The sequence below is a fragment of the Thermothelomyces thermophilus genome, chromosome 1 (assembly GCF_000226095.1).
Source record: "Thermothelomyces thermophilus ATCC 42464 chromosome 1, complete sequence".
Lineage (NCBI taxonomy): Eukaryota > Fungi > Ascomycota > Sordariomycetes > Sordariales > Chaetomiaceae > Thermothelomyces > Thermothelomyces thermophilus.
In genome coordinates this window covers 2,073,469-2,097,959 of record NC_016472.1, presented here as the reverse complement: position 1 = coordinate 2,097,959, position 24,491 = coordinate 2,073,469, and the positions used below count along the sequence as shown (strand labels likewise).

The window sequence follows — 24,491 nt, the reverse complement described above, 5'->3', positions numbered from 1 at the left end:
TAGCCTTTGTATAGGTATAGCTAAACGGTATCTCCGACCTCGAATTCAGTAGGTATATATCTCTAGTTATACCGTAACTTGGCTAACGCTATAGCTCGGTCGATCATTTCGCTAGCTTCGGCCTAGTATTGCTTATATAGGATTTCTAAAGCTTCCCGTCCGCCAGATCTAGCGGTCCTCTTGCTTAGGATATTTAGAACCAAGTATAGCTTAAACCCGTATACCAGCTTGTTCGGTGACCTTCTAATGCTAGTGACCAGCGTATTATTAAGGTGATGTTGCAAGGCAGGAAGGATCTCGACCTATAAGCGGTTAGAATTGGCCGTAAAGTTCATTCTAAGCGCGATTTCCACTGTCTAGTTCGTTCGTTCGGACTAGCCGTCGGTCTGTAGATGGTAGGCTATAGAAAACAGCAGCTTGGTTCCCAATAGTAAGAATATCTCCTTCTATAGGTCGGATGTAAACTTAGGGTTACGATCACTAATGATCTAGGCAGGTATGCCCTAGTTGGTAAACATCTAGGTCCTTAGAAGAACGGTTGCCCATTCCTTGGCCGTATATATCCGGCGGCCTGCTACTAGTAGCTTCTTCTTGCTAAACTTGCATGTTACGGTATAGAGCGTATCTGCTAGGGCGTGGCCTTCGAGTGACCAGAGGGTCCCGACGGTCGGTACTAGCGGTAAGTTAGTAATAAAGTCTATAGCTACTATATAGTATAATATCGGCTAGGTCCGAATTGGCTAGAGTTCCCCTAGTAGTAGGTTCAAGTCGGTCAAGTTTGCCTAGTATACCTTGTAGTGCCGTACGAACTTTGAGACTTTCTAAGCCTTCTTATAGAAATAGATAGCTATAAGCTCGTTTATTATCTTGTTTTTACCGAAATAGTATATATTATTATAAACGATCTAAAGGATTAGGTTAATATAGCTTTCCGGTAGGCAAAGTCTCCTAGTACTATCGAAGTCGATATAGAAAAGTAGCCTGTTTGTTAATTCGAACGGTCCTATAGATAGCTTTGGCTATCTATATTTCCTAACCCCGTTCTGGTCATTTTTGACCAGGTCCTTCTCGCTTTCGTAGAGTATATAGTAGATAGGTCTGTACTTACGGTCCTTAGAATAGCTAGTAATGATCCTAGCCCTAAACTTATCACTAAGCACCAGTTCTATAATAATTGTATCTGCTATAAAGACATCCTTATCCTAGTGCTTACTCTAGATATCTCTAAGTTTGTTAGCTAGACTGTCCTTAACCTTTAGATCCTCCTATTCCTATATAGGCAGTCTTAATAGTACGTTAGGTACAATATTTAAGGTTCCTAGGATATAGAAGATGTTAAGGTTAAATCTAGACAGGTAATTAGTAGTATTAGCTAGCTTAAGGTTAGCCTTAGCTAGATCTATCATGATTAGGGATGTATACTTTATAATCCCTTTCGTAGGAGCATGGTTAGTAAAGACATTAACTAGATGCCTATTCAATTAGACTATCTTTCTAAGCTTCCTAATCACCTAGATAAGTATAGCAATCTCTACCTTGGTAGATCTGTAGTGTTTTTCCACGTTAGTAGTCGCTTGTAATATAAATAGAATAGGCTATACCTTACTTACGGGAATATCCCTACTAGGAATTTTCTCTTTATCCTAATCGCCCTTAAGTTAGAAGGTAATAACATTATAGCCATTATAGTAGGCATCTAACTTTAGAAATAGTAGCTTTTCTAGGCGGTGGTAATAGAGGAACTCCTAGTTATATAGGTGCTCCTATAGTAGTTAGAATGATTCGAGTTCTTCCTTAGTTAGAGTAAATTTGACAGTAGATATAACCGCTTTCTAGGCACGTTTAACTTTCCCAGGGTTTAATTTTCCTTCCTTCCGGGCTGCTACTATCAGTGCCGTCTTCTAGGCTTAGAGTGGCCTTGCTTTGGCATCAAACCATAAAATGCCCTTCCTAAGCCATTTGGCCATTCCAAGGTAATGCTCTAAGCTGTCAAGAGTATCCGGAAACTTTAGCTTCTTAAAGGTAGCAATACGGTCGTCGGTTTTAGTAATGCCTTCGCCGTTTATAATATACCTAAGGAGTCTTATAGCCAGGTAACCTGCAAAGGATTTGGCTACGCCAATATAGATATGGGCCTTGTCAAGGATTTCGTAAACAGTGTACAGGTGTTTAAGGTATTCTTCCTCCGTTTTGCTAAAGATAATAATATTGTTAATATATACCCTAACAAAATGGCGGTGTTTAAGGAAAAGTCTGTCTATATAGCGTTACGTAAATATAGGTACGTTTTTGAAACCTATAAGTATTACGTTAGATTTTTCTAGACTATAGTAGCTTATAACTATTATATGGTTACTATGCTCCTTAGTAACTAGTAGCTAGTGGAAGAATCCTAAGGTATCTAGGGCCGTAAAGAACTTGTTGCTAACTATAGTAGCTATAATGTCATCCTGGTCGGGCAAGGGGTAAACATCTAGAACCGTGATTACATTTAGCGGTCGTAGGTCGACTATACTTCGGCTCTTCTTGACCTCTACTCCTGGCTTTTCGGTAACCTTCCTCTATACGATAAATGCTAGGTACGTAATAAGGGTTGATTTATCTATGAAAGTGAATCTGCCGGATGCCTAGAGCTAGTCGTAATGCTTATCTAGAGCCTTACGGTCTTTAAGCCCTATTAGGTACGGTCTGACCATATAGACTTACTTTTGTTAACTGTTAACTAGGTTGATCTGTATCTTTTGGTTTTCTGGCATTGGCACGATTCCCCTATCATAGTAAAGGTTATATCTGTCTAGAAGTTCCTTTATCTTAAGCGTAAACTTGGGATTCATATTAGTAATGCTAACGTTATCCTTGCTTTTAATGGCTAGGATGTCGTTAGGTTTTTTAATGCCGTAGGATAGGGTATAAAAGTTGACCCCGTTCGGTAGTAGGAATTCCTAGTTACTATCGGTGCCTTTTTAGTAGTATATATACTAGGCTTCCTTTAGCTTTTCCTTTAGCTCCTGCTCGGTAATTCTATTCTAGACCTCGGTCTATATATCCTCTATATCGCTTGTATTGACTTAGGTGGCGGTGTCCTCTCTGTAATATTCCAAGAGGTGGCCAATCTTATCTCCTTTCCGGATGACTATAAGAATATTAGTATTATTTCTAACGATAGCTACCTAGGGTATACGCCGATTAACTATAGCATCCTAGACTCCGTCTCGGCTAGCGGTAAAGTAGAAGCACTTATCTTCCGGGGTAGTGTTAGGCAGTAGGATAAAGTAAGTCTCGACTATCTAGGTAGAGTATATAGGAATGATAGTATACCGGATAGTAGTAACCTTTTGAGAGATAGGCTTAGGGTTCTTCTTTACGACATCCCCGTAGACCTTTATATTCGCTAGCGATCTAAAGGTATAGATGCCCTTGACGAAGTCAATCTTGACACTATAAGCCGTTATAAAGTCAGTGCCTAAAAGCATTTTTAGAGCAAGTTCGTTAATAACATCGGCCGTAACGTAGATATATCCGTCGATTAGTGTGTTCTTAGCCTCCTCTAGGATGTAGAAGTCGAATTCGACCTGTTTACTAATCCTAGTCTTCAAATTGACTCCCTTAAGGGTATAGGGTTTGCCTTTAATCTATCGGGAATTCTTTGCCTATTAGGTAATCTATATCTAGTTAACTAGGTTAGTTAAACTGCCTATATCGAAATAGATGTCTATAGTTTGATCTCCTAGGTTAGCTTGAACCAGAATATATAGGTAAGACGTTTTCCTTGGCTGGTAAAAGAGTATTTCTATACTTAGGTTGGCTTCTACCACTTGGCTAGGTTCGAAGGAGAGGAGTATAGTTTCTTGTTCCCGTTCCTTAGGCAGTTCTGACGGTGTAGTTACTCCTTCTACGAAGTCCTATTCTGCCTAGGGAAGGTCTTCCTTCTTTAGTAGTTCTAGTAGTCGCAGTTTCTTTCTATAATTCTAGCGTAAGTGACGGTATAGCGCTCCTTAGCTTACGAATGACTGTCTACAGAGCCTATAGATATTGCCGTCTTCCTAGATATAGTCTTCCTTGACGGTGCTAAGGAAGTATACCTCTCTATCGCTACTATCTCCGTTAGTCTCGGATTTATAGTTGCTAATTAGGAGATAGCTAGCGGCTTTAAGCTCCTTACATTCGGCTTCGGCTTTCTTGTCTTTGCTAGATACTACTATAGTGTTATAGTAGTAGTAGGTGCTATCCTTATTAATATACTTCTAGCCGTAGCAACGGAATTGTCGGAAGTAGGGATTCCGTTTGCTATATCTACCCTTCTCCTAGACTCTAGTGCCCTAGGGACGGTTACCCCTACCTTAGTCATTATGGTCTTTTAGGCAAGGCTCCTAGTTATAGCTTCGATATCGCTCTCCTTATAGAAGATACCTACATTTCTATTCCTCTCTCTACCTATAGTAGTTAGACCGGTACTGTTAGCCTTGATTACCCTGTCTTAGCTTGATACGTGACTAGTTAGCTTGATCTTCGGAAGCGCTGTCACTGTCACTACTACTATCGCTTAGTCTATTAGAGATGTCCTTGACATTGAATATAGCGGCTTTCTATGCCCTTCTTTTAGCCTTAAGCTCCTTAGAGAGTGCCTTCTATTTTTTGGTGACCTAAAGGAAGTATTAGTTAAGTATATCCGTTTCCTATAGCTTAGGATAGAGCTTATAGAGTGCTAGGGTTATTACTAACTAAAGTCTAGTTAGAAGCTAATAGTTCGTCTTATCTCCCTAGACTTAGGCATAATAGAAAAGGTCTATCGCGAATTTGTAGATAGATTTACCTATAATAAAGTCATCCTTAATATAGCTATTCTAAACTAGCTATTAGCCTACCTAATTAAACCAGATACCAAACCGTTCCTTAATCCTTTAGAGCTATATCTCTATACTTAAGTAAAGAGTCTCCTTCTTAATAGGTAATAGTTATTATTTATACTATTATAGAGCTAACCTATAGAATAATACCTATAGGTCATTCCGTAAGAGGAGTTCCTTAGAGACGTTTCCTCTAACCGTATTATAGATATACTCGATCTAGAGGTTAGCATCTATATAGTAATAGATCTTCTTATAGTAAAAGATTAACTAGCTATTAGTAATCTTTTAGTTAGCATCTAGCCAGAGTAAACTGATATTAGTAATCTTCTATGCCTAGTTAGTAGCCGGTTATAGTAATATATATACTAGCTATAGCTAAGGGGAACTAATATCTATTAGTTCGGTTATAGCGTTCTATAGGAGTCCGACTATAGCCTATTAGAGCAATCTTATAATTATCTCCTTAGTCAAATCTAACGGTAAGAGGGGTATATATCCCCTAGCTAAGGTATCTCCTACTAGTATTAGCATTGCTATTAGCGATCCTTCTATTAGATAGGCCGTCGGCTAAAGGGTTTAAGAAGACCCCTATTAAGGTTCTTCCCTTTCTAGAAGCTCCCTCGGCACGTTAGTTATAATTATAGTTCAAATAATTCTAATAGGTCTACTTAGTACCTAATTACCTTATTAACTTAGACCTACTAGGTTTAGCTTAGGCCTTAATATCTCTAGTAGCTCTAGTAGGCTAATAGGTAGAGTTATCCTTTATAGGGCCGTTTCTAGCGATATAATAAATTATTAAGCTAGGCCGTCAAGACTTAGCATTTTTAAGGTCTCTAAGGGTCCCCTAAGTTAGGATTCCTCCTAAACTTACACTTCTAGTATAGTTCTTACTTCTAGTAGTAATAGTAAGATAAGTACCTAGTCTAAAAGCTAGAGAAGGCACTTAATAAAGCGGTTTATAAGTCCCTTTAGCATATACTTGTCAAGATTCTACAACTCTAGGTAATCTTCATCGATCAGGTGGTTATTAAAGTCTTATATATAAGCTAAGTGCTAGTCGGCGTCCTTAAGAGATACCGCTAGCTCGAGGATTTAAAGTTCCGTTAGAGTAAGCCTCTGAACCTAACGCCTATAGGCGTTTCTAACGATAAAGCGGTAGGTCTGACGCGCTTGTCGCAGTTCGGGCTCGTTTATCGGATCTTGATAGAGTTACTATTACCGTCGTATCTGACCGTTTAGGCGTCTGCTTGAGCAGAGGGACATAGTCGCTTGCCTAGGCAAATGGTCTCCTACGGCGTTCGAACGCTCGCGATTGGCAACGAGATCGTAGATTCGAACCGGTAGTAGGCACCACTTGCTACAGCTCGGTGGCTACAATCAGTACAGCTCTGGAAGGCTGTAAACAGGTACGACACCATAGCGGTATTCGCGCCGTGGGCGGCACTCCTGGACCAATTGTTACGGTCTGTAGAAGTAGGTGATAAAAGCGTTGATTGTTCTAAGTGCCAGAGGCACTCAGAGAAGCTGTCTAAATACATGTTGACCCTGGCTCGTTATCCCTGTTGGTAGGTCAGTCAGATCCGACCTACAGACAGCCAAATGCTGTAACAGCTCGTCTTTTTCCGGTTCGGAAACCAACCAAAGTGACAGCTCATTCAAAGGCTACAGTCCTTTGTATTCCTTTCCAGAGAGACTGATGCACATATTCCTGGTAGTAGGCGGCTTCTCTAGCAGCGGCCTAGATGGTAGATGATAACTATTTAGCTTGTCGCCATTGATTTATTCGTTAGGTTCCGTAATTTAGTCTAAGTCCTCCTACCTTACTGCTTTCTTCGTTATTGATCTTTTTCTTACTCCTGTAGTAGATAACCTTGTTGAAAAGTAATCTTTGGTTTGAGTATTTGCGCTTGATAGATATCAATTCAAAAGCTTAACATAATATCACGAGAGTTCTCCACACGGTGCTGCCGTCAAGGCCATGATCATCTCCTCACAATAGGTTGCATCGTGTAGGCAACCGAAAGTTTAACCAATAGCGATCTCCTTCGTCACCTGAGACCTCAAGACTGCCAACTACACGCTTTTTTTATACAGATTTCGACGACAAGCATCTCTCGTGCTGTGACGAGAGTACAATCATAACTACATGCGGAAGACATCGAAGTAGATTCTTACTTTTGCGTCGCCTTGTTCCTGGCACAGTCCGCTTCCCACCACAGTGTAAGCTGTGATGATTATCCACCATATGACCTGCCTGGAATTACCATTTTCCAAGATCTTGGATGAATCGGTGATTCTAGAGCTTGGACATGATGTGATGTAGTTTGGTGAGGTCTTTGTAACTGCATCTAGCCAAGCTTTAACCAGCAAAAAAGTGGGTACTAAGGCTGGGGAAGTGACGTGCGCTTGTGCGAAAAGAGCTCCACTTCCATTGCTGCGATCAGGCCACCCTCCAGGGCAAGTTGAGCCGCAAACTACTGTACTACTTCATATCTCGCACTCAAACGGCCGCCATTGAACCAAGCCAAAACCAAGATCCCACAACACCACAACACCACCCACGCCTTTCCGACTAATCGTCAAAATGATGCGCACCTCCGTCGTCAAGCTCGCCCGCCTGGCGCTGCTTTCCCGCACCTTTTCCACCACCGCTCGCGCCTGTGCCGGCGAGACCGGCGCTCCGCCCAAGACCGGCGGCCAGGGGTGCGTTTGTTCCCCCTACCTTTCCTTTCCAAATCTCTTACTCTCAAAACGTTGGGACCGGGACGGGGAGATTGAGCAATAACGGAGGAAGAAGCTGGACGAGATTGGAGGGGGAAAGCAAACCTCTCTCCTCCGCTCTCGCTCTGTGCTCTCCGAGCTCTCTTTCTCCCTCTCAACCCCCCTCCCCCCCTTCCCAGCGCCGCTGCCGCTTTCTCCCAGCCATCAATCAACCACAACCTCAATCATACAGACGAGGAAAACAGGCAGACAAGTTAGGGAGGGAGACAAGAATAAGCTGACACCGCTCATCGAACAGTGACGCCTTCCAGAAGCGCGAGCGCGCCACCGAGGACTACGCGATCCGCCAGCGCGAGAAGGAGAAGCTCAAGGAGCTCAGGAAGAAGCTGGCTGAGCAGCAGGCCCATCTGCAGAAGCTGTCTGACCACATGTAAGTTTTCCCTCTCTCTTTTTTACGGCTATTGCACGCTTTCTTGGGCCAGATGCTGACGTGCCGGTTTTTTTTCCCTTCCCTCCCGCAGCGACGAGATTACCAGGGAACAGGGCGGTGAGCAGAACTAGGCGGCATCTCTTCCCTGACCTGCGACGAACCGGAAGAAGGCGGAAAGCCAGTTATTTGTGGCACGGAGGGAGGTCTAGAATCGTGATGGATATTTTGGCGACAGTTTGCCTCCCGCATTGATCACCGTTTTCTGCGTAATCGGTCCGCTCACGCCTCGCCTCTCAGCGGGGAGGAATACCATCGCATGTACAAGTACATATGACATATGCAAGCTCACTTTGCAACCTTCACCGAGAACCCCCAGCTTTTATGCGTATTGGCTGTGCCCACTTGTTCTGGCAGCATTGCATTCTCCCACCAACTAGCTGCCCCTCAAAAAGATATACATGCGTATTCCCAACCTGATACCCTGACATTACAACCGTTCCCTTTTCTCACCTCTCAACCCTACGCCCTCAATCATTTGTAGCCGCCCCGATACGACCGGTAAAAGCTCTCGGCCGCATCCGTTTCGGGGCCGGAAACGCTGGTACCCATGCTGCCACTCGCCTTTTGGGCCGCCAGGACTTTAGCCTGGAGAGCCGCAGCGTTGCTGTCAATCCACTGTAGCTGGGCCAGATGCCCGTTGAGGACGCGGACAATCTGCGTCAACTGCCGGCGGGGTTAGCTTGGGTTATTCCCTCCTCCAGGGAAAAAAAAAAAAAAAAATTGAGGGGAGCAGGGAAAAGAAAATGAAGAAAAGGAGATGAATAAACAGAACACGTACCGGATCATCAGGCTTGTTGCCCTTGCTGAGAGTGCTCGACATGTCGTTAATCTCCTTGATCATCTTGGTCAAATCCTTGCCCATCTCATCCAACCGATCCGTCAGCTTCTCGGCCAGCTTGTACGTGCGCTCGCGTTCCTGGTCGGGCCCGGCCGCCTGCTCGCCCGTGGCTGTGATGCCGTTCTTGGCGAACAGCTCGTTCAGGTCCGCCTCGTAGCGCTCCAGCCAGGCGCCGAGCTCCTCCTGTTGGCTCTCGACGTTGCTTAGCTGACGATCGATTTCGGCATTGGCACGCTCCGCCTCGTAGGTGCTGGTGTAAAGCTTCTGGATCTTCTCGCCGTTTTCCACCAGCATGCGGTCCCACTCCGCTATCTTGGCCGCCTGCTCCTTGAACTCCTTCTGATACTTTGACAGATCAGTTGCCCACCGCGTGATGATCTCGTCCATCGTCTTATTCTTTAAACGTGGAAGCTGAGACGCGGGACCCATCGTCGAAGCCGAGAGCCCGGCGGTAGTGGTGGTCTTAGAATCCTGTGCCGGCGCAGCAGAGGTGCCGGCAGGCTTGGCGCCTCCGAATAGACCGCCGGAAGCCGGTGCCGCCGTGGTGGCCGTCGTGGTGGGCGCAGTGGTGGCTGCAGTGGTGGCAGTGGCGGCAGGAGCGGATGTCGACGCAGTGGTAGTGGCCGGTCCGGTGGCAGAAGCCGCCTTGGCGAACAAGGAACCGGATGCCGCGGGAGCAGCCGAGCTGCTTGCTGGAGCAGTAGTCGTCGCTGGCTTCGAGCCGAACAGGCCCCCAGCCGCCGGAGTCGAGGTAGTCGGTGCCGTGGTGGCAGCGGTAGTGCCGCCAAACAGGCTGGGCGTTGTTGTGGCGGATGAAGATGGGGGGGCCGTCGTAGTGGTGGTTGTGGTCGTGGCGGCGGGCGTAGAGGTGGCCGGGGCCGCCGTGGTAGCGGGGGTAGTGCCGGCAGCGCCTCCGAAGAGCGACTTTGCGCCGGTCGCTGGTGCAGTCGTGGCCGGAGTGCTGGTGCCAGATGTGGCAGCGCCGGTCTGGGCGCCGCCAAACAGCGAAGGGGTGCTCCCCGTGGCGGGCGTTTGGCTAGGCTTCGCGCCGAAAAGGGTGGACGTGCCGGCAGTCGCGTTGCTTCCGGATTGCGACTGCGCAGAGGTAGAAGCGGGCGTCGTGCTCTGGCCGAAAAGGCCTCCCGTACTGGAAGCGGGAGCGGCTGCCTGCTTGGTCGTCCCGAGACCACCGCCAAACAGACCACCGGAGGGCTTCGATGCGTCGGCTGGAGGGGCGCCAGCCGGCGTAGTCGAGCCGGCGCCTCCAAATAGCGGCTTCGACGGGGTCGCCTGGCCGCTCGTCGCTCCAGTGCTAGGGGTAGTTGAACCAAACAGACCAGAACCGCCGGTGTTGCCGAACAGTCCCCCCGTCGTGGCGGTAGTGCTTCCCCCGGAGGGAGCCGTAGTGGTTGTTGACCCAAAGAGACTACCAGTTGTAGCGGCCGGGGTGCTCGTGGCCGGGGCAGAGGTCGTGGTAGCAGGCTTATTGCCAAACAGACTCGGTGTCCCTGTGGGAGTCGCGGTCCCGGAAGCCGGGGTCGAGGTGTTGCCGAACAAGCCCCCCGAGGGCTTAGCGCCGCCAAACAAACCTCCTCCAGTCGAAGCTCCCGTAGTCTGACCAAATAGCGATGTGCCCGTAGTAGATGCCGTGGTTGAGGGCGTGGATGTGGCGCCCGCGTTGCCAAACAAGCTTCCCGTCTGGCCGGTTGTTGTTGAAGACCCTCCAAACAGACCGCCGCTTGCCTGAGGTGTGCTTGATCCGCTGGTCGCTGGTTTGGAGAACGAAAAGGGGGATGATGTCGAACCGGATGTGCCACCGAACAGGCCGCCGGAAGCTGGGGCAGTAGATGTGGTCGACTGGCCCGAGGCCGCGCTTGAAGCGGGTGTGCCAAATGAGAAAGCCATTTTGGCACCGAATACGACCGTCTAAGCACAGTCCCCGCAGCGGAGCAAAGCAATCTGGTGCGTGCGAAGGCGCGGGATGGAATGGGTGAAGGTCGACCGAGTCTTGTTCAGCGTTACTGCTGCAGCTGTCCCGGGCGCGTTCGAGGCAGCGCAGGGTTCAAGAGCGCAGGCGAGAGATTCTTGCTGTGAAGTCGCGTCGATCTGGAGCAATTGAGTCGCCCGCCAATCTGTAGCAGTCAGTCTGCAAGATCAAAGGCCCGGGAGCACAGGATACAATATGGTGCAGGCAGTCTGCACCCGAGTATCGCTGTTAAAGCTTTCTGTTTGCACGTTTCATTGACTGGGCCGATTTTTGGCAGCTGCCGGAACGCGCGCCCGACAAAAAGCTCGGTCAAGCCTCGCCCTGCACGCAAGGGCGCTAGGCCACAGGCCAGGCACGAGCCAAGCGAGGGAGAGCTGTGGCTTTCCCTCCCCACTACGGAGTAACTATTCCGTAAAAGCTCTGGGCCCACCGCTGATCCACCCCTGTCTCGCCGCATGGGGCTTGAACCAGACCGTGACAGACCACTTGTACTCCGTACTCCGTAGAAATCAGGTTGAACAGGGTGTTGTGTTGCGCAGTCAGCCATGGTCTAGACTCCGGCTACAGATCACACGCTGATGCATTCCCGATTTGAACGCACTCCAAGGGTTTGAGTGTCCATTCAGGGTGCGGCAACAGACCGATTTTTGGTCGTTTCCTCCCCTTCGAGGAAACAAAGGCAGTTTCGCCCTCTTTTGCCGCGGTCAACCCCTCCTCCTCCTTAACAAGTGGGCTTGCGGGTCGAATTGTGTCGTCTTTCAGCGAACAAAGGTGCTGCCCTCTGAACAAGTTGCAATGTCTTCACGCCGCAACAGCCTCACGCCGCCGGAACGGCGAGACATAGTCGACCCCGGGGCTCATGAACTAGGTAATTTCATATAACATGCCACCTGCCCTCCGCTTCTCCCCACAAATCGGTGCTCGACTAACACGACCCCCCAGCGGAGGCATCCGACTCCGAGGAGCACTACTCCGACGCCCGCTCCGGGCCGATAACGCCCGCCAGAGCGTCACCTATTCCAAAGACCAGAGTCGAAAGGGTCGATGACAAGCCGGCGTATGGGGAAGTCCCTGGTACGCAGGCTTATCGCTTGAGAGAAGAGGATGCCGCGCCGGACGAGATCGCCATCATTCCCGATGCCGACGCTGCACCCGAACCCGAACAAATCCCACGATCCCCCACGCCTGGCGGATATCCCGTTCCGAAAACGGTGGTAGAGGAGGCGCCTGATGCGGAGGGCTCAGTGACGCATCCGGGGAACAGGCAGAGGCGCAAGTCGGATGCTCACCCGGACCTGGTGGTTAAGGCCGACGGGACGGTGGAACAGGGCGAAGCTGCAACTGGTACGGATGCGTAGCCTGGTCTTTATGCCCAGATTGTCCCCCTTCGGGCTTCCTCCTACCAATTCATAGTTCGTATTGACTTGTTCTTTCTGCGTAGATCCTCCATTACCATCACCATCGTCTCTAAACGCCCCTGCCACGTCATCACGCACAAGGAGGAAGTCTTCGTCTGCTATGAAACGCTCTCCCCTGAGCCCCGGCTTGCCAGCCGCTGAGAGCGCTGTATGTACCGAGGACGCGGATGACGATGATTCTGGGGACGAGTTTGACGACTTTGAAGAAGGGGGTGAGGACGGCGACTTTGACGATTTTGAGGACGGCTTCCAAACGCCGGCCCAACAACAACAACAACAACAACCACAACAACAACCACAACAAGCACCGCAACCGCCGCCGCCCCCTTCCGCCCCAGCAGCACCATCTCTCTCCTTCGTAAGCTCTCCATCCATCCATCCCTCCCTCCCTCCCTCTCTCCATCCATCCATCCCTCCAACCCTCCCTCCCTCCGTCTCTCTCTGTGCCACTCTCTCGCTCGCTCGCTCTCTTCTTACCTCGAAGCTATTCCAGTCACTAACCTTCTCGCCCTCTCTCCAGCCGATCCCCACCTTCGACGACCTCAGCCCCTCCGAAATCACCACCCTCACGGAACCATACCTCGCCGCCCTCTTCCCTTCGCCCTTGCAACAGCCACCGCTCCCGGCCCCCTCGGCAGGAGAGAACCCCGTCTTCCTCACGCCGCGCTCCGCCTCCCTCTGGTCGCAGCTCGTGGCCCCGCCGCCGCTGCAGCCGCCCGACTGGATCCGCTCGCGCATCCGCCGCCTCTTCCTCGTCTCGCTCGGCGTGCCCGTCGACCTCGACGAGATCCTGCCGGCCTCGTCCAAGCAGAAGAAGCTCGTGCTCCCGTCGCTGCACCGCACCACCTCGAGCGGGTCGCTGCGCAGGGCCTCGAGCGACTCCCGGGGGCCCGCCGCCAAGGGGGCCGGGTCGGCCTCGGCCTCGGCCTCGACCGGAGAGGGCGGCGGCAGAGACTCCCTGTCTGCGGGGGGCGACCCGACGTCCGCGTCGTCGTCCTCGCGGAGACGGAAGAAGGCGGACGGCTCGGGGCGGCAGCCCAGCCCGGAGCGGAGCTTCGATCTCGTGTCCGCGCGGCAGATGTGCATGCTGACGGACGCTGCGCTGAGCGGCATGACGGATGCAGAACTGCGGGCGCATATCGCGCGGCTGGAGGCGATGCAGGAGACGGCCCAGGGGGTTTTGGCGTACTGGCAGAAGCGGACAGACGAGAAGATTGGGGATCGGGAGGCGTTTGAAGGCGTCATTGAGAATCTGGTCAAACATGCAAGGAAGGTGAGGAAGTAAAAAGGGGAAAAGAGGGGGGGGGGTTGCTTTTTAAAGGTGACACTACAAGTAATATTAGACGGAGGGAGGACGCAAGATGGGCAATTGGTGTATGAGCCTGCACTTACTATCATGCTCATGTTGGCGAGCATTCTTCATTCAGGTACCAACCACTTGGAGAGACAGTCCGGGAACGCTGTGTGACTGAATACCACTCAATGTCTAACAACCCAACTTTTCCGCTACTTTTCGTCTACCCATCCATTATTGCGTGAGACGACGAGCTATAGACCATGTTCATGCCCTCCACATCCTTGGTATGAATTCGCGCGCCATGCAGCCCAGCCAAACCTTTCTTTGCACATAACACAGACCCGGCAGGCCGACGACTCCCAAACCAACCCCTACGGCCGTCGTAGATCATGTCCCCTCGTTGCAGTCGTGGAAAAGGAATGCGTTTAGGAGCTGCTAGGCTCCAGCGTGACACCGCTGTGTACCACGTCAGTAACGCTGACGCACTCACACCAACAAGGGGAGGAAACTTACGCCGCGATAGTAGCCCAGCCGATGAGACGCCAGTGCTTCTCGATACGTCTGCTGAGGGCGACCTTCTCGCCGATGTTTGTGCATGCAGGGCTTGTGAGCTGGAGCTTGGCGGCATCCTTCTTGATGGCCACCACCTTGGCACCGGTCGAGGTTGAGCCGATGTTGACCATGATGACCTCGTTCTTGGCCAGCTTGTCAACCTTGGCCTGCTTACCGTCCGCCGTGCGGACACCGAGCAGACGGCGGAGCAGGTAGAAGTTGACCTCGATCTCACTGTAGATCTCCGGAAGACGGCCCTTGAGGCCCAAAACGAACCCGACCAGACGATCGGCCCGGCAGAGGGTCGGGTCGATGCGGGTACCAACACCGATGAGACCACCAGGGACAGCGTACTTGAGGTCGTTGGCCTCCGAGTTGAGCGAGACGATCCGGCTGAAGATGGGGGTGCACTTGAGGTTGCCCTTGTCGTCGCGCGACACGATACCGGGGCGAATCTCGATTTCATCGCCGAGCTTCAGCAGACCGTGCAAGATACTGCCACCCGCGACACCACCCTTGAGCTCGTCGATCTCGGCACCAGGCTTGTTAACGTCAAAAGACCGGATGACAATCATGTGCGGGTCCATCGAGAAATCCCTGGGAGGGATGGGGATGGTGTTGACAATGGCGTCATTGATGGCGTCGATATTGAACTTGAGCTGAGCCGAGATGGGGATAATGGGCGACTTGCCGGCGACAGTACCCCTAATGAACTTGAGAATTGATTCGTAGTGCTGCTTTGCCGCCTCTTCCCGCATGAGATCGACCTTGTTTTGGAGAATGATGATCTTGTCGAGTTTCATGATTTCGATGGCAGCCAAGTGCTCGGACGTCTGTGGTTGGGGGCAGGACTCGTTTCCGGCAATAAGCAGCAAGGCAGCGTCCATGACTGCAGCGCCCGACAACATGGTGCTCATCAGAATATCGTGGCCTGGGCAGTCCACGAACCTATTCGAAATGATCAGTAACACCGAAAACAAAATCGTACAAATCTGCTGCCCGCTATGCAGCACTGTGGAAAGAGGCCTTACGAGACGTGACGCAGCAGCCTGTATGTTCCGGAGCAGCCCTCCCGTTCGCAAGGAGGGTCGACCTCCTTCTCGCTCTTGTAGCTGCGGTAGCATGTTGGCCGCGGGCACTCTGGGTTATCGCACTTGTAGATCTTGGCGTTGGCGTAACCGAGTTTGATGGTGATGTTGCGAATCAGCTCGTTCTTGAAACGAACAGTCTGCACACCTGAGATGGCCTTCACTACGGTCGACTTTCCGTGAGCGACGTGGCCGATGGTGCCAATATTGATGGTTGCTTGCCGCGCAATAATCTCAGGCGTCAGAGGATTCAGGGCCTTGATATCGAGGTCCTTCGGGTCTGTCTGGGGCGGCAGTGGTGGCCGCTGGACAGTGGGCGCAGGCGGCGCGGTCTTCTTCAAAGCGGGCTTGACGGGCCGCTCAGCGACCTCATTGTCCGAGTCGTGGGCATCAACCTGAGACTCGTTACCGGAGTCGGTGTCCGACTCGATGTCGTTGCCGTACTTATCGCCGTTGGATGCCATATTTGGGGTTGGTGACTCTTCCGCGGGGTAATGATTTTTTTTCGAGCCCCTCTAGATTCTTCGCTTCCTTCGTCTCGGCTCCAGATGGCGGGTTAGTGATAGTCGGCTCAAACACCTACTGACGCAATGCACAAGGTCGCTGAGTCGCTGATGGGGAAGATATGACTGCGAAGAGACGGCTGGGAGAATGACCGACAGTTGATATTTCTCACGATTTTCGTGTGCAGTCATCGGCCTAACACTCAATCCTTGGCTTTGGGAGGTGGTGGTTGTGGCGCTAGTCCTGATATGGCTAGGCGCTTCTGCCCCACGCTGATCGATAAAAGTGATAGCGAAACAACTGGGATGAGAGGAGACATAACTACCCTTCGGACTATGTGTTCTCCCACTCCCTACGGCACAATGTCATGTGACCTCTTCTCATATAACCCTAACCCGCAACTACCTGCGCGCTCTTTTCCGGCCGCTGAATCGCTCAAAAAAGCCATAAAACTGCGAGCTGGCGAGCCGCTTTTTTTCTGACCAAGCAACCAGCCTGACTAAGCTGTATTGTCTACGTGTTTGAATGATTCAACAGCTGTAAGATAGATTGATCGAACTCTGATGGCTTCAATTGGGACTGGAAAGAGCGGGCATGTAGTTGCGGGTTAGGGTCTATGTGGGAGAGGTCACATGACATTGTGGGGAAAGATGGGGGGAGGGGTCTCGATTGCCCGAAAAGAATCGCTCAAACGAAAGACTTGGCGAGCAAAACACCATGAAATTGGTGTGCTGTGTGTCAACAATGCCTAACGTATTTATGATTGGCTAGTTAAATCCCGGACCTCAGTCCAGACGTTCTCGACATACAGCTGAAGGTCATGAATGCTTAATACAAGAGTACTCTCTTGAGGACCTACAAGTGGATTGTGAAGAACAGAAGTCGAAATCCCAGTACCAACGGCGCCGTGATAACATTGTCCAGGGTGGATTTCTCGTCTTATAGCGCGTAATTCTGATTGACTGCCGTTTGACAGGCTCCGAGACAATATGATCGCTCCTTGATCATTTTGGACAAAAAAAGGAAAAGAGCGGGAGAAGGGATAAAACGGAAGAAAAAGGGAAAAGAGAGGGAGAGAGGAAACTTTCGAGTTCTCGATTGCGATCATCAGATCTATAGGTTTGCCACTTGAGTGAGCGTGGTTTGTTACTGCCTGTGGTCAAACCTCATGGGAGCAGTAAACTGGAGACCTCGAGGGTTCACCATGGTCGCCTGTCCTACGGGAGCTTTTCTTCCTCTGGCAATTGCTTTAAGTACCACAAGTACGGAGTAGTACCCGGTGGTTAGTTGCTAACTAATTAGTTCAGGACTACCACCTGTCTCCCAACAGGTAGGGCCAAAACCCCCGGATATACTAATATAGCTAGATACATCACTACCAAATTTCCTATACATTCGCGTCTTTACAAAAGGTACTATTAAGTTTAATTTAAGTTTAATTACTCTTATAATAATAGCCTTAAATAGCTATGAATGGTTTAATTATAAACTAAGCTCTAAAAAGCTTAAAAACATAGTAAAATTTAATTCTACCTAGTTATAACTAGTTAAATAATAGGTTATATAACTTGCTTTTATCTCCTTCTCCCTCTATATTATACCCCCTATCTCTATTACTCTTAACGCTCCTAATTATAGTAGTACCTTCTCTTTTAGCCTCCTAGTAATAGCTATTATCTTCTATCCCTAGCGTTACTACTATAGACTTATAGGTACGTCGCTTCTTAAACCTCCTAATGTCCTTAATAATAGCTATATATAGAGACTCCTTCTTATCTCTGGATAGAGATAGTGACTTAATATCCTCTTCCTACCTATCTTTACTATCTATAAAGTTAAATCTGTCATCGTCGCTATCGTCAATTAATATTATAGTTACGCTGCTAATCTATATCCTAAGACGTTTAGGGGATAGGAGTTTAACTTCTAATAACGGCTTCTTAGCTAACTAGGGGATTAGGACTTCTTTTCTATCTCTAAAGTCGAAAAATGCTAATAGCTAATGCTCCTTTAGTAGAACCTAGAGAAGGTCCTTATCGTTAAGAGGAAAATAGTTATTCTTATTAGTCTTTTCTAAGAATTTAGTAAAGATTATTATATAAAGGTAATACTTATTAGTACTAGGAATTTTATTTTCTAGGTACCTTTTCTAGACTTTGTATTCTTTTTTATAGTTTTATTTAATCTACTTAATAGTAATATAGGTAGCTTTTTAGCTAGTATTTCGAATTACCTTAGCGCTTTTCTAAGCTTAGATCTCCTAAAATCGTTAAATCTACTAGATAGTTATACTTGTTATAACCTCTCCTATTAGCTTAATAAGTTAGCCTTATATTTTCTTGGTAAATAGTATAACTAGATAGGCTCTCTTATCTTTAGTAAAGTTATTTAGATATTTATATATTAACTAACCTTCATTAACTATTAATATAATATCCTAAAAGTATTCTTATATTAGTAAATTAAAAAGCTTAAGATACCGCTCTTAAATATAGTTAATACCTTTTTTTATATATATCCATTACTTATTATTAGGAATCATAACAAGATGTCTAACGCTCGTACTAAATAATACTTTCTCCTTAATCTAGTCTATTATGATATATTAGTTTAGTAGAAAAAGACTAGTCTTTTTAAATTCTACTATAATATTTCGGTGTTTAAAACTAATATCCTAGATTTCCCAGAATCCCCTAATAAAGTCTACCTAGGTAAATATGAGATTACCATTTTAAACTACCTACTAGAGACATTATTAATATACTTCCTTAAGATAGCAAAAGACTCTTATATCTATTAGCTAGATAAAGTATATTAAATAGAAAGGAAGGAAGATAATAATAATATCAAATGAGAGGTAATATTTATAAAGCTTAAGGTTATAATGTCCTATAAAGTTATCTAGAATAAGTAGTTAATATATATATTTTTCTAATAATATAAATATATAGACTAAATCTTTAAGGGTAATATTATCCAGGTTAATAAAGTATATACTAAAAGTAAGACTAAAGTTATAATAATTATAATTAAACTATTCTTTAAAGCTTATACTATATTATTAGAACTTAGTATAAATAGTAAAGGAGTATTTATTAAAATATTATATTTAATCTATTATGATCTTAATATTATTAAATACTATCCCTAACTTATAGAATTAAATCTTTTTATTAAGACTATTAATATTCTAATCTTCTAATGACTACTATTTAAAGATATAGAATACTAGGATAATATTACTAATAGCATTTCTAATACTAATTATATTTATTAACTCCTAGTTATAAAGGTCTAAAATCTCTAACTAATAAAATACTATAATAAATATTTTATATTAGTATCTAAAGGAAGGAACTAACCTTCTTCTTTTTATTTATTTTAACTATTAAGATCTTAAACTACCTATTTAACATTATAAGTATATCTAGTTTTATCTATATTCTAATAGCTAGATATAATAATCTTAAAGCTTTTAATAGTATTCTTAAGCTTATTAAAGAACATCTCTAGTTCTTCTACCTACTACTTAGCTAAGAGTCAGTTTACTTCGACTAGTTTAAAGAATATCGGCTAAAACTATAGATAATCATATTTCTAATATAACTACTAGTACTTATTAATAGGAGGGTAGGGAGGATCGTGACATACCTATAAATAGTTAATAGCATCTTAGAAAAGATCTTTAGTAGCGAGAGAACTAGATTCGATAAGCTAGTATATATATCCTTTAAGGGCCGAATCTTTGTTATTTCGAAGCGATCAAGGTCTTCTAACTACGTTACTACTAGTAGCTAGAAGTCTAGTATCCTTTAAAGACTTCAAGTACTAGCTAACCTAGGTCTTTCTAGTCTTAAATAGCTAAGCCGTATACCGAATACTAGGTTACTTTCTATAAGGTAAACGGCTAGTTCGGTGGTAAGCTTAAGCGGCAAGGAGCCATTTAGCGGCCTATATACTAGCCGGTTCCTAGATTTGGTCAATTAGAGGTATCGTATATAGGAGAGTAGGTTTAACTAGGCTTGTAGTAGTAGTTATGTCTTCGAATATAGGGAGTTGGCTGGTAAAATTGGACGCGGATTTGGACGTATACCTGTCCGGCTATATTGGCATGTCCGGGGGTTTTGGCCCCACCTGTCGGGAGACAGGTGGTAGTCCTGAACTAATTAGTCAGCAACTAACCACCGGGTAGTGTGCTCAGTTGCTGGAGCGGCAGAAGATGTCTGCCGCTGTGGGGCGCGGTTACCGCCCGCTGCATGACGAAGGCAAGTCTATCACGGCGATCTGATGTTTGATTGGCCATTAGTTTGGAGCAATCCAGGGCCATAGGAAGCGGGCGTCGATCATTGGCGGCCCGGATGGCAGATGGTCGGCATGGGCGCGACGGCGCCTTCCTCTTGCCGCCCAACCGCAGGTGATTGTGCCCCTCCTTGCGCCGTTCCCCTCGCTTTCACGCTTGCCTTTCGTACTCATTTTCAGATTTAATTCGGCAGACCTGGCCGTGGCTTCCAGCCGCCGTCATCCAATGGGGCTGCGCACTTGCATATGCGAGTCCTGGAATGCGACGAGATGGGCGCCAAGGGCCGACGTCCTCCGGTTCCTCTCAAGTCGGTCAATCTCCTTCCCTCCTTCGGAGCATGGGAGTGACTTGAAAACATGGCCAATCTGCGGCCCCCTCAAGAAAGGGAAGGGAAGTGGTTCACGGATCCAAGAGAAAACCTCTTGCTAAGTATTTGTGCATAGTGTCCAGTACGTCCGGGCGGGAGGCGCTCCGAGACAGTACGTTCATGGACTAGGGTGTTCAGCGTCATTCTCGCCCATGTGTTCCGGTTCTGCCACACAGCCCTGGGAGCCATCCAGCTCGTTGTGTCCCCTGTCACCCGCCATATGCAAGAGCTTCGGCACACTGCTACCCCATGGCTCGTTGAACAGGACTGTTATTCTAAGAGGCCAGCCCCGCCTCCTGCTCTGCGAGACACATACATACACCCCTCCCCCCCAAATGTCTCTCCCAAATTATCTGCGCTAGAAACCCTCACTGTTTCGAGATCGTCGGCTTCCTCCTGTTGTTCCCTTCTGTTGTGAAGTCGGCCTCGACGAAACTCGCTCGCCGAGACAGGCAAAGCAGAAAATTGGCTCCTTCTCCCGAGCGCCCCCCTCTCTCCTGTAACCGGGACCTGCAGGCCGAGGCCGCTTTCCGGGCCGCCGAGATTTTACTAGCAACCATCCAGAGTCACCCCATCACTCCGCTGGGCGTCTAAGTGCCCTTCGCGAGTCGCCGAGCTTGATTGGCACCTTGGCGCTCCGTCCTATCAGCGACTTCTTCCGCCCGGCACACCACAATCCCCTGCTCAGTGTAAGTGCTCACAGACTACACAAGCGTCTTGGGTCGAACCACCCGCTCATACCCCCCATGCACCAGCGGATCCCCTCTCGACTTGCTCAACGCGGACCTGGTGCGTTCCATCGGGTGGGCAGAGCGGCTATTCAAAACCATCACCACCCCAGAGGGCGCCGCTGCTCCGGGATCCCTCTTCCTTCTCCCAGCTGGTCTCATATCAAAATTCTTCCTTGATTCCCTTCGGAACCCCCCAAGCTTGCCACCGGCTTCAAAGTGCTTCCCACCTCGTGCCTGTCCCGCCGTGCAACGCTTGTGTTGAGGAAGTGAAGACAGGTCTCTTCCTTCCTCTGTTCTTTCTCTAGCATTTACTCTACACCCAAATCAGAAAGAAGAAAAAGGAACAACAACACCAATAACAAAGAAGGCGACTGACTACGTATTCGACCCCGTTGTCGCCGACCATGGGTCTCGAGGAGAAGAAGCGGCCAGCGGCCCTCAATCTCACGCCTGCCCGCACCATGTCGGCTACCTCGGTTTCCTCAACAGACTCCAACTCCACATCGTCATCACTAGCAAAGCCACCAAGAACGCCACGGTTTGCCGAAGCGACAGCCGTCCACTCGCCAGTTGAGCCGCAAAAGATGCCTTTCTCCGACAGGCCTCAAGAGTCCCAAGCGCAACCAGGAGATGTCGGTTTTGGTTATATCGGTGGAAACAGGGAATCAGTCGCCATGCCAACGGCGCCCAAAGTCGCCACTGAAGAGCGCAATGAAGGTACCGGGGACGCCAGGTCGCGCCCTGCAGAACCCCCTGAGCCCGACTTTCAGGGAGGAGCAGATCTTGGAGGATAAAGAGAAGGCGACCGAGAAGGAGCAGGCAAGGGATCTGGTAAGCTAGCAAGCCCGCTCTCCCCCCCCTTATCATGACCAGAGTGGGGACACAAAAGCAAGGCGGGGAGAGCTAACACCTTCTTCTAGAAAATCAAGATACGGGTGCGGATGGCCAAGTTTGCGCTCCGTGGGGTCAACTTCAGCTGCAGTCTGATCATCCTCGCCATGATCTCGTCGTCCTTTGCCATCTTCAACGCTACCAAGCACCTTCCGGCCATGAGCGGCCTGCCTCCATGGGCCGAGAACACCAACGCGTGGCCGCAGAAGGTCGTGCTGGCCTGCTCCTGCGTGTCGCTGCTGATCTGCATCGCCGTCTTCGTCGGCTACTGCCGCGGCGGCCACCGCAGGGCCGAGAAGGTGGGCGTCTACTACACCCTCTTCGCGGTCGGCTGGTTCATCTTCAGCATGGCCATGTGGGCCATGGCCGCCGGCGTGCTCCAGGTCAGCCGGAACAACAGCAACAACAAGGACATGTGGGGCTGGGCCTGCGTCGAGAACCGCCGGTCGACCCTGTTCCAGGACAAGGTGGACTACGCGCTGGTCTGCCGCCTGCAGGACTGGACGCTGATCTGCATCATCATCGAGCTGGTCGTCGAGGTCATCAGCATCACGCTCTACAGCATCATCTTCTACCGCTACTGGTCCAAGCGCAAGCTGCGCAAGTCCATGGACATGCGCGACAAGGCCCGCTCCGACCTCTACCTCGCCCAGCTCCGCACCCAGTCGGCGCCCAACACGCCCGGCTTCGGCCCCAAGTCGCCCGCCTTCTCGCAGTACGCCCTGTCCCCGCGCTTCCCGCCGTCGGCCTACAAGTCCCTCAACGACATCGACGAGGATGCCTCGCCCTTCACTCCGGGCGGCAACCGCCTGATCGTACCCCAGTCGTCCTTCTCGCCCGCCCAGGCCGGCTTCAAGCTCCAGGCCCCGCCCGCCAAGGCCAACCCGGCCACGCCGGCCACGCCGAAGGCGGGCTACAAGCCGCCCACCGCCGCCGACTTGTCGCCCTCGACCGCCACCGCCGTCGCACCCGCGCCCCCGGTCCACGTCAACGAGCCCGCTCCTGTTGCCGAGGGCGAGCAGCAGTATGAGGCCGTCCCCATCCCGGGCGCCTACGCCGGGCAGGTCATCAAGAGCCCGCCGCCGGTGCAGACGACCTTTAACCTTCCGGGGCGGAGTGATTAAAATGGACTGACGTGTCCATTTCACTCCTTTACATTCTTTCTTCTTTTTCTTCTTCTGTGGATCTGCTGCCGCGGCTCTACCCCGTCCTTCCCGGGTTTCATCTTTCCTTTATTTTTATTTTTCTGTGTGTTTTTTTCTTTCATCCCCTCTTCTTATCTCTGAGGTTTGCTGGACATTTCGTGGCGTTGCGGGCAAATACCAAACAAAGCGGGCTGGAACTCTTTCGACTGTGGATTGGGCGACTTAGGTCTCTAATATGTTGCTGCTGGGGCATGTTATATCAGCAGCGCTCGGCATTGGCAATGGCGGAGGGTCGGCGGACGACGACAACAATGAGTGGATGAGAGTCTAGACAGATACCGAGATCCGAATAGGAATACCGTTGGTCAGTCAACTCAACCGTCCTTGACTTTGTGAGCCGTGGTCCGAGACCGGCCTCGCCCGTGTTTGTCACCCCTTTCTTCCACGCGTTTCGTGCATATGTTGACCCCGAGTGAACGAGGTGCACACGATTCCTCACATAACCCTGGACCAGGTTTGCTCCAGTTTGAAGGGCACCCCAAAATGTCCCCTTTTTTTTTTTTTTTTTTTTTTTTTTGCCTTGTTCTCGGCCTTGACCAGACCAATACGGAAACCAACTAAGCACACGCCCTCAGCGCAGAAACCACTACAGTGTTTAGCAGAAATGTGACAGCATCTTCAACACCATAAACATAATAACCGTGCTATTTTCGCGGTGCTATTGCAGTGATGTTGATAACCCTAGGGTCTAGGTGGTTCCATTCTATAAGATATGATGGTGCGCTGTTTACGCTGGATACGTGTGGAGCGCAGGGAAGAACAAAGAGAAAATAAGAGGAAAAGTAAAAGGGAAAAAAAAAAGAAGTGGAATAAAAAAAAAAAGAAATGAGCGGAGAATTTGAGAATGGAGACCTTTGTCCAAACTGTAGCTGCGGCGGAGGGTTGTTAAAAGAGTCTCCAGGGGCAGTAACTCGTGTAAATGGCCTTGCAAAGACTGCTTGTGTTAAGCTTAAATTTGTTTCACCGAGTAAAGGGATTGGTTAGTTTCGGCTTTAGGAGAGTCTGTAATAGGTAAGTGCAATCTGTAACTATGTATATTTTAGACTGCTGCTAATGCTGCCAACCCAAGAATATATTTAAGGGTATTTGTATGACTATTGATGAGTGTGTAAAGGTGATTACGGATTTACTGCGTACTGCGTAGAGGACGGATTACTCGAGTATATGCGCGACGAAGATGGCTTCGTCCCCCGACTTGATCTGCGATCAGCGGCAGTTTTTGGCTCCAAGCAGAGACCTAGCGCGCCCC

At 49.0% G+C, this 24,491-nt stretch overlaps 8 protein-coding genes across 8 annotated transcripts; 2 read left to right on the top strand and 6 right to left on the bottom strand.

The window, feature by feature from the left end:
• Window positions 1-518: 518 nt before the first annotated feature.
• On the bottom strand, window positions 519-1,684 carry MYCTH_91077 (uncharacterized protein; the record flags this gene model as incomplete). Its single annotated transcript, XM_003658760.1, has 4 exons — window positions 519-673; window positions 1,109-1,165; window positions 1,295-1,347; window positions 1,611-1,684. 4 exons carry the CDS (start codon window positions 1,682-1,684, stop codon window positions 519-521), a joined length of 339 nt encoding a protein of 112 aa, XP_003658808.1.
• A 223-nt stretch (window positions 1,685-1,907) lies between these two features.
• Window positions 1,908-2,231, bottom strand: MYCTH_2050269 (uncharacterized protein; the record flags this gene model as incomplete). The annotated part of the gene is made up of 1 exon (XM_003658759.1): window positions 1,908-2,231. A coding segment is annotated over one exon (324 nt), but the record flags the coding sequence as incomplete, so codon positions are not given.
• A 969-nt stretch (window positions 2,232-3,200) lies between these two features.
• MYCTH_91076 (uncharacterized protein) lies at window positions 3,201-4,348 on the bottom strand (the record flags this gene model as incomplete). Its single annotated transcript, XM_003658758.1, has 4 exons — window positions 3,201-3,287; window positions 3,333-3,572; window positions 4,163-4,195; window positions 4,340-4,348. 4 exons carry the CDS (start codon window positions 4,346-4,348, stop codon window positions 3,201-3,203), a joined length of 369 nt encoding a protein of 122 aa, XP_003658806.1.
• Window positions 4,349-8,091: 3,743 nt separating this feature from the next.
• Window positions 8,092-10,925, bottom strand: MYCTH_2295069 (uncharacterized protein). Its single transcript, XM_003658757.1, has 2 exons — window positions 8,843-10,925; window positions 8,092-8,727 (listed from the first exon to the last, which is right to left on the bottom strand). The coding sequence occupies exons 1-2, from the start codon at window positions 10,805-10,807 to the stop codon at window positions 8,536-8,538; spliced, it is 2,157 nt and encodes a 718-aa protein (XP_003658805.1). The 5' UTR covers window positions 10,808-10,925; the 3' UTR covers window positions 8,092-8,535.
• A 659-nt stretch (window positions 10,926-11,584) lies between these two features.
• Window positions 11,585-13,853, top strand: MYCTH_2295068 (uncharacterized protein). The gene is made up of 4 exons (XM_003658756.1): window positions 11,585-11,757; window positions 11,832-12,233; window positions 12,331-12,665; window positions 12,828-13,853. The coding sequence occupies exons 1-4, from the start codon at window positions 11,685-11,687 to the stop codon at window positions 13,590-13,592; spliced, it is 1,575 nt and encodes a 524-aa protein (XP_003658804.1). The 5' UTR covers window positions 11,585-11,684; the 3' UTR covers window positions 13,593-13,853.
• MYCTH_2075102 (uncharacterized protein) lies at window positions 13,757-15,909 on the bottom strand. Its single transcript, XM_003658755.1, has 3 exons — window positions 15,188-15,909; window positions 14,118-15,104; window positions 13,757-14,060 (listed from the first exon to the last, which is right to left on the bottom strand). The coding sequence occupies exons 1-3, from the start codon at window positions 15,706-15,708 to the stop codon at window positions 14,030-14,032; spliced, it is 1,539 nt and encodes a 512-aa protein (XP_003658803.1). The 5' UTR covers window positions 15,709-15,909; the 3' UTR covers window positions 13,757-14,029.
• A 4,074-nt stretch (window positions 15,910-19,983) lies between these two features.
• Window positions 19,984-20,239, bottom strand: MYCTH_2295064 (uncharacterized protein). Its single transcript, XM_003658754.1, has one exon. The coding sequence runs from the start codon at window positions 20,219-20,221 to the stop codon at window positions 20,051-20,053; it is 171 nt and encodes a 56-aa protein (XP_003658802.1). The 5' UTR covers window positions 20,222-20,239; the 3' UTR covers window positions 19,984-20,050.
• Window positions 20,240-20,801: 562 nt separating this feature from the next.
• On the top strand, window positions 20,802-23,616 carry MYCTH_2313432 (uncharacterized protein). Its single transcript, XM_003658753.1, has 4 exons — window positions 20,802-21,104; window positions 21,171-21,778; window positions 21,840-21,977; window positions 22,067-23,616. The coding sequence occupies exons 2-4, from the start codon at window positions 21,551-21,553 to the stop codon at window positions 23,159-23,161; spliced, it is 1,461 nt and encodes a 486-aa protein (XP_003658801.1). The 5' UTR covers window positions 20,802-21,104; window positions 21,171-21,550; the 3' UTR covers window positions 23,162-23,616.
• The last annotated feature ends 875 nt before the right edge of the window (window positions 23,617-24,491 follow it).

What these genes read in the sequence shown, in the direction of transcription:
- MYCTH_2295064 (XM_003658754.1), bottom strand. Translation starts at nt 20,221, where the DNA reads ATGAGTACGAAAGGCAAGCGTGAAAGCGAGGGGAACGGCGCAAGGAGG.
- MYCTH_2295068 (XM_003658756.1), top strand. Translation starts at nt 11,685, where the DNA reads ATGTCTTCACGCCGCAACAGCCTCACGCCGCCGGAACGGCGAGACATA. An exon ending in CCCCGGGGCTCATGAACTAG is followed by an intron (nt 11,758 to 11,831) that starts GTAATTTCATAT and finishes ACGACCCCCCAG; the next exon opens with CGGAGGCATCCGACTCCGAG. An exon ending in ACAGGGCGAAGCTGCAACTG is followed by an intron (nt 12,234 to 12,330) that starts GTACGGATGCGT and finishes CTTTCTGCGTAG; the next exon opens with ATCCTCCATTACCATCACCA.
- MYCTH_2075102 (XM_003658755.1), bottom strand. Translation starts at nt 15,708, where the DNA reads ATGGCATCCAACGGCGATAAGTACGGCAACGACATCGAGTCGGACACC. An exon ending in AGGCTGCTGCGTCACGTCTC is followed by an intron (nt 15,105 to 15,187) that starts GTAAGGCCTCTT and finishes CATTTCGAATAG; the next exon opens with GTTCGTGGACTGCCCAGGCC. An exon ending in GGCTGGGCTACTATCGCGGC is followed by an intron (nt 14,061 to 14,117) that starts GTAAGTTTCCTC and finishes CGTGGTACACAG; the next exon opens with CGGTGTCACGCTGGAGCCTA.
- MYCTH_2295069 (XM_003658757.1), bottom strand. Translation starts at nt 10,807, where the DNA reads ATGGCTTTCTCATTTGGCACACCCGCTTCAAGCGCGGCCTCGGGCCAG. An exon ending in GCAACAAGCCTGATGATCCG is followed by an intron (nt 8,728 to 8,842) that starts GTACGTGTTCTG and finishes CCCCGCCGGCAG; the next exon opens with TTGACGCAGATTGTCCGCGT.
- MYCTH_2313432 (XM_003658753.1), top strand. Translation starts at nt 21,551, where the DNA reads ATGGGTCTCGAGGAGAAGAAGCGGCCAGCGGCCCTCAATCTCACGCCT. An exon ending in CCCAAGCGCAACCAGGAGAT is followed by an intron (nt 21,779 to 21,839) that starts GTCGGTTTTGGT and finishes CGGCGCCCAAAG; the next exon opens with TCGCCACTGAAGAGCGCAAT. An exon ending in AGGAGCAGGCAAGGGATCTG is followed by an intron (nt 21,978 to 22,066) that starts GTAAGCTAGCAA and finishes ACCTTCTTCTAG; the next exon opens with AAAATCAAGATACGGGTGCG.